Source organism: Rhincodon typus, chromosome 1, assembly GCF_021869965.1.
Source record: "Rhincodon typus isolate 14 chromosome 1, sRhiTyp1.1, whole genome shotgun sequence".
NCBI classification, from domain to species: domain Eukaryota; kingdom Metazoa; phylum Chordata; class Chondrichthyes; order Orectolobiformes; family Rhincodontidae; genus Rhincodon; species Rhincodon typus.
The window spans coordinates 79,477,603-79,489,568 of record NC_063332.1 but is presented as its reverse complement, the minus strand read 5'-3'; the positions used below and the strand labels follow the sequence as shown (position 1 = coordinate 79,489,568).

The 11,966-nt window shown below is 38.5% G+C and overlaps 1 protein-coding gene across 1 annotated transcript in view; it reads left to right on the top strand.

The window, feature by feature from the left end:
- The window catches only part of LOC109929396 (phospholipid-transporting ATPase VD), a 144,420-nt gene that overhangs the window by 58,296 nt on the left and 74,158 nt on the right, over positions 1–11,966 (top strand). The window contains exons 5-8 of the mRNA XM_048600041.1: positions 4,968–5,053; positions 6,144–6,250; positions 8,344–8,505; positions 11,528–11,655. Of these exons, the coding sequence (XP_048455998.1) occupies positions 4,968–5,053; positions 6,144–6,250; positions 8,344–8,505; positions 11,528–11,655 (483 nt within the window). The remainder of the gene's footprint in view (positions 1–4,967; positions 5,054–6,143; positions 6,251–8,343; positions 8,506–11,527; positions 11,656–11,966) is intronic.

Below are 11,966 nucleotides of genomic sequence, written 5' to 3'. Positions count from 1 at the left end.
CACACACTTTCTCTCTCTCTCTCGCACTCTCTGTCACACACACACACGCTCTCTCTCAGTCTCTCTCTCCTCCCTCACTCCCTGGCAGACACACACACAAATCTATGGGGTGAATTTGTATTTGCAGATGCATCCTATTTTGTTCAAAAAGCACACAATTTAGTGACAGTCAGTGTGGCATTGTATAACTTCCAACTTTAGAAATAAAACCAGGCTGACTCCAAACCAAAACACAAACGGATTCTAAACAAAGTGTTACACCTAACATGCATTGTCTGACCTAAAATGTCACCTCTTCTTTACACTGATCAAACCTTTAGTTCTTCAGGGCAGTGTCTTGAAAGAAATTCAGGGATTTACATATGCACTATCACTACACGTACCAAATGCCGCCTTCACCATCCTTTGTGCCTAACTCCACTTTTAAGGAACTATGCACCTGCACCCCTGGATCCCTTTGTATGGCAACACTCCCCAGGATCCATTAACTGTAAATCCTCCCCTGATTTGTCTTACTGAAATGCAACACCTCACATTTATCTAAATTAAACTCCATCTGCCATCCTTGACCCATTGACTCATCTGATCAAAGGTCCTGTTGTACTCCAAGATAACCTTTTTCACTTTCCACTACACCTTCAATTTTGGTGTCATCTACAAACTTACTAACCATACCTCCTATGCTCATGTCCAAATCATTTATCAAAGTGATCATATAGCTTCTTACTAATTATTTTGTGTTTTACGAAGTGGGCAGCTATAATGCCTTTAACCATTGATTCTAACAACTTCCCTATGACAATCATTAAAGTAGTTAGCCAATAAAAACAGTTTCCTGTTTTCTGCCGCCTTGTAATCCTGAATAGAGGGCTATATTTGCTACTTTTCAGTCTGATGGAACCTTTCCTGAATCAATAGAATTTTGGAAAATCAACACTAACGCATTTGCTAGCTCATTAGCTCCCCCACCTCTGCTAAGACCCTAGAATTAAGTCCATTCTGACCCGTAAGCCCACATCTTCATCCATTTGTATGGTATTGTTTCCTTAGTGTTTGTAGTTTCCCTAAATTCCCATTGCCCTTCCACCTTCTGATTTACAGCTATTGTGGGAATTTTTTTTTATCCTGTGTAGTGAAGATACAAGTAGAATTGTGTTAATTCCATCTGCCATTTCTTTATTATCTATATTAATTCCCATTCTCGCTCTCTACAGAACCCAACCTTCACTTTACTAAAGAAGGATCACTTGACTCATAATATTTACTGTGCTTTCTTTCTGCAGGTGCTACCAGATCTACTGTGTTACTCCAGCACCTTCAGTTTTTGGTTCGCTTCCTTTCTTTCATTTTTAACAACAATAGAAACACATGCTATCTGTTTTTACATTCCTAGCTTCCTTTCATGCTGTAATTTCTTCCTCCTGATTAACCTTTTAATCATTCTCTGCAATTCTTTAAATTCTGACTAATGATTAGACCTGTCAGTCATCTTTCTACAGGTATTTGCTTTTACTTAAGTTTGATGCTTTTCCTAATTTCTTTAGTTAACCATGGATGCTGAGTCTTCACTTTAGAATTTTCCTTTCATAGACTTATAGACATTTGCAACACAGGAAGCCGTACAGCCATGATATTTGCGCCAGTCAACAAATATCTAGCTATAGTTATCCCATTTTCCAGCTTTTGGCCCTGCAAGCTATCAAAATGCTGCTTAATGTTACAAAAGTTTCAGACTCAACCATCCTTTCAGACAGTGAGTTCCAGACTCTCACCGTCCTCTTAGAAAAAACAGAATTCTCCTCAACTCTTAACCTTCTACATCTTACCATGAATCTGTGCTCTCTGGTTATTGATCCCTCTACTAATGGAAAAAATGGGCAACATGGTAGTTCAATGATTAGTGCTGCTGCCTCACAGCACCGGAGACACAGGTTTGAATCTAGCCTTGGTTGACTGTTTGTGTGGAGTTTACACATTCTCCCATGTCTGCGTGGGTTTCCTCTTGGCACTCTGGTTTCCTCCCACAGTCCAAAGATGTGCAGTTTAGGATGATTGGCCTTGCCAAATTGCCCTGTAGTGTCCAGGGAGGTTATGTGGATTAGCCATGGTTAATGTGGGGTTATGGGGTTAGGGTGTGGGGAACTGGGACTAGGTGGGATGCTGTTCGGAGGGTCAGTGCAGACTTAATGGGCTGAAGAGCCACTTTCCACAATTTAGAATCTGATTCTATGAAATGCCTTCTTATTGACATAAAAGCAAAATATTGCACATGCTAGAAATATGAAACACACAAAATGCTGGAGAAACTAATCAAATCCAGAAGGAATTTGAGAAACAGAGTTAACGTTTCAAGTCAGATTAGACATTTGTTCAGAACTGTTTCAAATTAATTGTACTTGAAATGTTAACTCTGTTTCTCTCTCCACAGGTGCTACCAGAGCTTTTGAGTTTCTCTAGCATTTTTTGCATGTGCCTTCCTATGCACTCTTTACACCCTCAATCTTATACATCTCTATCAGGTCACTTCTCAACCTTCGCTTCTCTTACAGAAAATACCCCAGAAGATCCATCTAAAATCTCAGATCCTATGACCCAGGTAGTAAGAATCTACTTATTTCCAACTATTCTTAAACATTCCCTCAAGTATCCACCACTGAATCTCTATCAGTCTATCCACTAACTTAGTATGCCTGTTAATTTCAGCCGCCTCAGCTTTCATGCTCACACAGTTGTCCTTAGTTTAAAATTCTAGTGTTTGGTCCAATCTTCTACCTTGCAAACTGGATCTAAAATTGAATCTTGCTGACATTCGCTGCTACGTAGGCGTTCCTTTAACCTGAGTTCGTTCATTAATCCTGTCACATTATACAATACCAAATGTAATATAAACTGCTCTTTGGTCGCTTCCAGAATGTGATGCTGTAAGAAACTAGACTCCTAGAGTCATAGAGATATACAGCATGGAAACAGTCCCTTCGGTTCAACTCATCCATGCTGACCAGATATCCAAAATAAATCCAGTCCCATTTCCCAGCATTTGGCCCATATCCCTCTAAACCCTTCTAATTCATATACCCATTGAGATGCCTTTTAACTGTTGTAATTGTACCAGCCTCCACCATTTTGTCTGACAGCTCATTCCACACACGCATGACCTCCCAACTCCTGTATTCAATGCACTGACCAACTAACTCAAATGCATTCTATGAACTTTATGCGCAGGCTTCTGCTGCCAATCTGATTTTTCCAGTTTGAATGATTAAAGTCACTCTATTTATTGCCATACCTTTATCAGAAGCACCCTTATTTCTTCTTGTATACTTTGGTCTACATTGTGTTTACTGTTTGAGAATTCATGGACCATTCTGACTTGTAACTTTTTCCCATACTATTCCTCATCTGCACCCAAATTGATTTTATATACTGATGCCCTGAATATTCGGAGCAATCGTTGTCATGCTGCAGCCATATGTTCATAATGGCTGTCAGGTCATATTTATCTTCCTCAATGTGCACTATCAGTTTATTTACTTCTTTATGCAATCTGCACACATTCATATGTAGAGCCTTTAGTTATTTTTTTGTCTTGTCATTTTTGGAATACCTAGTCTTCTTTGTTGGTGTTTTGTTGGATTTTTTTTCTCTCTGTCCCTTCCTACCATTTCTTTGTTGTCATTTCCCATATTATTACTTTCTTCCCACTTGCCTCTACCCTTTGATATACCATATCTTTCAACCTTTGATCCCTTGGCTCCACTATTTAGTTTAAACCTTCCCTTTGAGCACAGCTTTCCTAAGGTATTGTACAGCTGACCATATCATTATAGTTTTTAACTTCTAAGTCATTTCCTTACTTTTTACTATGGGCATTGAGATTATATGCCATAAAGAGCAGCATAGTATCATCAGGCTTAGGAGTAGGTCGGTTTAGCCCTTTGAGTATGCTTTGCCATTCAGTGAGATCATGACTGATCTGGTTGTGGTCTCAATTTCACTTTCCAGTAGACTCCCTTGTCTGTTAAAGATCTATGTATCTCAGTGTTATGAAATTTATATTACTAAATGCAATGACACAGTCTTCTCTGGTTTCTGGGACAGAGAATTCCACTAACTAATAATATTCTGAGAGAAAAGAGTTATCCTCATCTCCATCTTAAAAAGCTAGGCCTCTTAATTTTAAATTGTGACTGCCAGTTTTAGTATCTTCTACAAGAGGAAACATCCTCTCAGAATCCACATTATTGTTCCCTTAGAATCTCATTCTTCTCAACTTCAATGTGAAAGGCCAACCTATTCAACTTTCTTCATAAGGTCACAACCTAAACAAGTGAAACATGAATTGAACTGCTTCTAATTCATCTTTATCGGTTCTCAATTAGGAGACCATAATACAACACACTACCCCAGATGTAGTCTTAATAAGGTCCTATCTGCAGTAAAAGTTCCCAATTCTTGTATTCTATTTTCCTTGCAATAAGGACCAACATTCCACTTAACTCCCTAATCACTTGCTAAACCTGTAAACGAACCTTTTGTGATATAGGAATCGAGCCAATTTGTTCACTGTCTAACTCCAAGTTCTGAAGTTTCTCTGCATTTAAGTAGTAAACATTCTTCCTGTCAAAGTGGGCAAGCTCACATTTTCCCATGTTATGCTCCATCTGCCAAGTTTTTGTTCATTTGGTTTATCTGTCTCTAACTTTCATCTCTATGTCCTCTTGACAACTTGTCTAAATATTGAAAAATCAGTAATTTTAGCTCTTGCACGTACACATCCACAAACCATCCATTAATTAAGAAGAAACTTCTATAATTCCTACATACGTTTCACTGACCATTTCTTGATATCTGACAGAAAGTCATAGAGAGACAGAGGTGTTCTAATGTCTAATGTCACCAGATGACATTTGAGAATTATGTAAATAAAATGAATTGGTTTGTCCCTTACATAATTGCTTTTTATGCAGGGCTGTGAAGCTGATCCTGAGCAGTTCGCCAGCAGAATAGAATGTGAAAGTCCGAACAATGATCTAAACAAGTTTAAAGGGTATATGTAAGTGCTCTGCATTTCCCAACTAACCAAGTAAGATTTGAAAATGAAGACAATCAGCGTTGTATCAAAATCGGATACTGCAAAATTTTGATGTCTTGCTTGACTGAACTTCAAATCTAACTACTTTTACCTGTAAATTATTACCATTTACCCTCTCTATCCACTTTCAGTGCACTGAATTTGCCATTCATGCCTATGTCACTTTGAGACTCAATTTTACAAATGTTAATTGCGTCCTGTATAAGTATCAATTCATGTGACAGTGTTGCAATCAATATTTTGTACATTACTAATTTGTTCACTGATAGCATTCTCTTTCCACATCTTTATTGGTTTCCTATTTCATACTGTTCCGACTTTAAAATCTTTATGCTTGTCAATAATGTTTCTTCATTGCCTTGCTGCTTCATTGCCCTCCCTGTCCGCAGAATCTTTGTTGTACACGTTAGGGTCTGCCACTGGTGATGAAGGCTGGCGCTATGAAATTCTCTGCCTTGCTAGAACTCTCTGACCTTTCAAAAGCCAACTTAAAATCCGTTTTCACCATTTCACTGCCATTGCTCCTACTTTGTCTTGCGCCCACAAACTCTCCCCACTATTGTGAAGCCTCTTGGAATGTTTGCTATCTAATGGCTTCGTAAAATACAAGTATGTGTTCTGACTTCATAACTGTTCTTATTTTTCCTCCAATGCCACAACATTTACCCTTAATAAATTGTTTAGAAAATGTTTCAGTCATTGAAAATGTTTATGAGCAATACATTCGTTGAGGAAGATCAAGATGTCCAACTTCAAAAAGTTGATTTTAGGTTCAGAATTTACTCTAGATTAACGTGACACAGCTATTCATTTCCAAAGGCAATTCATTTCTAAAATATTCTAAATTTCTAAGAAGTGTTACTATGGAGGCAAACAAATAGTAATTTAATCAGTATCATCACACGAGACAGTCTTGTTTAATGGTACAAGTTTGTAAATATGCTTTCTCAAACTGTTTCTCTGAAATGTATCTTTATGAATATTTGAAAGAAATATAAATTGGCCTGTTGTTTTTCCCTTACTAACTGTTATCATTTCTGAAAATTTGCAGGATACATCAAAATAAAGAGCGTGTTGGTCTTAATAAGAACAATCTTTTGCTTCGAGGTTGTACCATTAGGAATACTGAGGCTGTTGTTGGAATTGTAGTTTATGCAGGTTAGTGTTAGAACTTGATAGAAAATAACACGGTAAATCTATAGCTTTGTGACAAATTTTCTTGAAAACAAGTATTTCACTTTGAGGTACTGTACACAGGACTTCAAAAACTATAGGCTGCGGTCTCCAGTGAGGTTACCAGCCAACATTTTGGGGTCACTCGCTCGGAGGCTGCAGTTGTGCTAATGCTGCATGGTTAAATCTCAAAGTTTTTGTTTTGATGGTGGTCATGGCCTAACTGGCCTCATTAAGGTATAAACCCTGTCCTGATAATATCTGGTGGAGAGGTAGTTTTTTTTTACTTAAAAGTTCTGTGAGTGAAACAGCTTCCATTTCTCCTCTGTCACTCACAGGAGTCTGACCAATGTATATCACCACCACTGGTAACATAGGTCTCTCCTCCCCTCCCCTAACATAGTTCCTCACCACATACCCCAGATTCCCACAAGAATGTCTCTGGCCCTGCACCCACCTCACACTCCTGTCACAGAACTTTTCAAACACCAAAAAGGAAAAGAGTTTGGTAAGTACTGCCGTAAGGTAAACATAACTATTTCATAAATGACATTGCTAATGGGGGAGAAATTTAAGATGGTGGCTTAAATAACTCCACAGAGGCCGGTATCCTGTCACCAAGTCACCCTTTATTTACTTGCATAGTACTTGACACTGGTCCAGATTCCTCAGAGTGAGCAGAACCTCTGAACTCCTGTTTATATCTGTCAGCCAAGGCTCCCTAATTGGGGCTGTTAATCAATCAGGGAACTCATATTCTATGAAGTCCTTGTTACAATCAGCACAGTAGCCATGTGGACACAGTGTGAGCCAGTGATATGTTTAGTGAGATCACTGTTAACATCTACTGTCCAAGTCAGTTTGGTTGAAGAATTTGATGGGGTTTTTTGTGAACATTTTTATTTTAATTTTTATTTTTAGTAATGTTTCAGGTGTGAGAAATTGCATTGGAAGCACTTTCAACAGCTTCATCTTCTTGGTTCCTTTTAGAAATTCAAACTAACTAATGCTTAATTTCAATTCTTACTGCCATGCATTTGTCTTTTATTTTGAAAAGTGTGCTTTGTCACTTCCGATTCACTCAGCTGGGAGGACTTAATCATTCTGATCAATTTTAAGACAATAAAATAATATCTATCAACACATATTGATCTTGCGTTATTGAATTAATGATACTATTGCACTTCAAGAAGGCTCTTTTGGTGCAGTGGTAGCTCAGGTCCCACCTGCCCAGACTCTGGTAGTGTATCTATTTTTGGGCTATCTTAAGTCCCACCTGCCAGAAGTGTGTGTTGTAACATGTCTGAATAGGTTAAATAAAAATATCTACAAGATTCAGATACATTTGTTGTTTTAGGAGAAACAGTGGTGTGTAGTAATGTCACTAGGCCAGTAATACAGAGGCCCCGGGCCAATGCTCTAGGGACACGAGTTCAGGTCATCACTGCAGCTGGTGAAATTTAAATTCAGTTCGGAGGAGCTAATGTGGCACAGTGGTAGTGTCCCTGTTTCTGAGCCTTATGTTGTTCCACCTGTTCCATAGGTGTGTCATAACACATATGAACAAGTTGATTGAAAGTATCATTACATGCTGTGTTTGATGTTAGTTTTAGTGATGGCAAGCAATTTCTCTTTATCTACAGTATTCTTATTTATGTCAGAAATTATAACCATAGTGTGAAAGGTTTTATGAGCTCGTGACAATGTAAATATATAGCTGCTAGAGATAGTAGGAACTGCAGATGCTGGAAAATCTGAGATAACAAGGTGTAGAGCTGGATGAACACAGCAGGCCAAGCAGCATCATAGGAGCAGGAAGGCTGATGTTTCGGGCCTAGACCAATGAAGGGTCTAGGCCCGAAACGTCAGCCTTCCTGCTCCTATGATGCTGCTTGGCCTGCTGTGTTCATCCAGCTCTACACCTATATAGCTGCTAGTACTGCTTTGGAAACCAAATAATCTAGTTGGTTCAAGGAACCCAGTTTCTCATTATTATTCCTGTTTTATATTGTTTAATTCTGTTAGTTAAAGAGAATGCTCAGATCCAGTTTAATTTAACAGTAATATTGGATTTGCAGGTGATCATTCGTTATTTATTTCTAAACCAGGACACGAAACCAAAGCGATGATGAATAACAGTGGCCCTCGCTACAAGCGCAGCAAACTTGAAAGAAAGCTTAATACAGACGTTCTTTGGTGTGTGGTCCTACTATTCATGATGTGTCTAACTGGAGCATTTGGTAAGTGGCTAAAGTGTGGAAGAAAGATGTCTGGTTTGACAATACTGAGTTAAATATGTCTGCCTTTGGGGTTGTTGCTTGCCGAGCTGGCTTGTTCTTGTTCAGACGTTTCGCCACCATGCTAGGTGACATCATCAGTGGAGCCTCCGATGAAGTGATGTTATTCTACTCTGCTTGGAATTTATACTGACTGGTCCATTATGGTGAGTACTGTCATTTCTGGTTTTGATCTGTATGGGTTTGTATATGGGGTCCAATTCTATATGTTTGTTGATTGAAGTATGGGTGGAGAACCATGCCTCTAGGAATTCCAGTGCGTGTCTATGTTTGGCTTGGACTACTATGGTTACTTTGTCCCAGATAAATCAATGGCCTTCATTGTCTGAATGTACCGATAATAAGGAGAGTTTGTCATGCCATTTTGCTGCTAGCTGATGTTCATGTATTCTGATAGCTAGTTTCCTTCCTGTCTGTCTGATGTAACGTTTGTGGCAGTCATTGTATGGTATTTTGTAAATCACGTTCATTCTGCATGTTGTAGGAATGAGAGGTTCAATCCCTGTAAGTGTTTGTCATAGAGTGGCTGTGGGCTTGTGGGCCACAATGATTCCTAGTGGTCTTAGGGGTCTTGTTGATAGTTCCGATATGTTCTTGATGTAGGGCAGTGTGGCTTGTGTGTTAGATCGTTCTGTGTCCTCCTGTTGTTGTTTGTTTTATAGGCATCTGTGGATGAAGTTGCAGGGATATCCATTTAAAGCAAGGATCTTGTATAAGTGTTCTTCCTCTTTCCTGTGTGGTTCTGGAGTGTTGAAGTGTGTCCTGGCCTGTTCAAATAGTGTCCTAATGCAGCTTTCTTTGTGTCTGCCTTTGTGAGAAATTGCACAACAATCCTTTATCAATCTGGAAAAAATATCCTTGTTAAAGTGTGAAGTGCTAATTCACTGTAAACTTTTTAATTAGTTTATGGTATAGTTTGAACAATGCGAATTATCCCTTAGACAAATCCATGTTCTTATTAAACTAGAATGCAACTATGGTTATCGTATATCTTAGACTTAAGCTATGAGATTCCCTTTGTACTTGAAAAGAGAGAAAATCCATCATCTTTAAAGTTGATGTGCTATCAGATCACAACGGTCATGGGAGTGAGTTAAAAGTAAATTACGGAATTGTCACAGCATGGGAGGCGATCACTTAGCCCACTGTGTTTGTGCCAGCTCTCAGAATGAGCAACTCATTGAGTAAATATGGGTAGGTAAGGGTGTGGAAGTAGAAGTTAACGGTCTTGGTAATGGTTCTGCTATAGTTTTAAAAGCCAACTCAGGATTAAGCAAGAATGCATCACAAAACCTTTTGTACGAAGTTTGTTTTTTTTGAGTTAACAACTTGAATTTTTAAAAAATATTGTTCAGAGGATGTGAGCATCGCTGGCTAGGCTGGCATTTATTATTCTTCCCTAATTGCTGTGCATCTGAGTAAATTCCTCGATCATTTTCTGAGGACAGTGAAGAGTTAGCCATGTTGTTGTGGGTCTGGAGTCACATGTAAGCCAGACTGGGTAAAGGCAGCAGCCTTCCTTCCCTAGAACACGTTAATGAACTGGTTGGATTTTTATGAAGATAATAGTGGTTACATGATCACCATTAGATTAGCTTTTTATTCCAGATTTTTATTTAATTCAAATTTCACCACCTGCTATGGTGGAATTTTAAATTATATCCCCAGAACATTAGCCATGGGTTCTGGATCACTAGTCCACTGACGTTACCACTCCACCACTGCAGCTAGTTTGCAGGCACATAATCTTAAACTTTGACTTTAGTTGAACACAAAAATCTTTTTCACGTGTGCCGCTTTAATGTTCTTAATTATAATCGTTTGGCAGTACAGATAAAGGAAGATACATTTTGTCGAAGGTTTCTATCTTGTGCTCATCAGGACAATTTGAAAGAACACTTCTTTGTTGGAGACAGAAATAATGCATACATGTACTACACCTGTTTCATCTTAAACAGGTGACAGCCATTCGTTGGTTCATTTCTCAGAGCAGTGCCATGACCCATGAGAGTCAACTGGTTTAAAACTGTTTAAATTTGTCAGAATAGATGTAGTTTCTTTACTGGTTTAATCTATTTTTTGAATCAACCTGCTCAGAGATGTTATTACATACCTCTGGAGCAGGTGGGACTTGAACCTGAGTCTCTCGGTCCAGAGGTAGGTATGTTACCAGTGCACCACAGGAGCCCTTCATTTTACTGGTTCAAATGTGGTACCCTTCTAATTACTTTACCATTGATGTTAATTGCATCAATTCACACATCATTACATTTTATCTACCATGGCAATTGCTACCACATCTCAATGTCTGGTCAGTTAACATACTTGATTTTTTTTTTCAGCTGAACCTTATATAACAATATACATCCTTGTCTCAGAGATAGTAAGAACTGCAGGAAGGGTCCTGACCCGAAACGTCAACTTTCTTGCTCCTCTGATGCTGCCTGGCCTGCTGTGTTCATCCAGCTCTACACTGTGTTATCTCTACATCCTTGTCTTTTTAGCATGGTTCACAACACTTATCTACAGATGCTTGACAATGTTACTTTTCTCATCCTGCGAGTGTCCTTCTTTTGCTGATAGCTAGATATTATCTACAAGCCTGGAATGCAATACCTTTTATGAATGTATTCTAAATAATGTGAATTGCATAAGCCTGTTTACTAATCTTTGAGAAAGTCTTTTCATCATGGTTACTCAATTCAAATTTCTACCAATGGTCTACTTTCCTTGTTTCCTATGGTATCGTTTATGTAATTGATTTACCTTGGATTTTGATAGACTTTTCTGTCCTACTCTGGGATATTCCGGGCCATATCGAGATGCGCAATTCTCACATCTTATTGATCAGAAAATTGCAAAATATGATTCCTTTTTCCTTGTGCAATTTTCAAAAGAAATATTGTGAATAATGCAATTTAATATCATAGACGTCTAACCGTAATTACTTTTATTTTATGATTAGGTCATGGAGTTTGGTTAAGTAGCTATTCGCAGTTCCCTACTTTTAATGTCCCACAGCCAGATGGAGAACATACCCTTCCAGCTTTGGCCGCATTCTACATGTTCTGGACCATGATCATTTTACTACAGGTAAGGGGGCTGCACAAATAATTTATGTTGTTCCAGGTCTAAATCTGACCCTACTGGAAGTTTGAGCACTTCATAAACACAAGAAAAGCCTCATTTGGATGTTCTTCTTTTAAGTTTATAGCATTATGCTCAAACTTGATGCTCATCAAGATGAGTATTGTTAATGGCAAGGAACTGAGGACTTTCTCTTTCAACCCAAAATATATTTGGGTGAAATGGGGGCAAATTTAGAAACGGATTGATGCAGTGCTGAAACGTTGACCAATTTCCTTAGTAATTGTACTGCCATTGATATTGCATTGACTGCAATC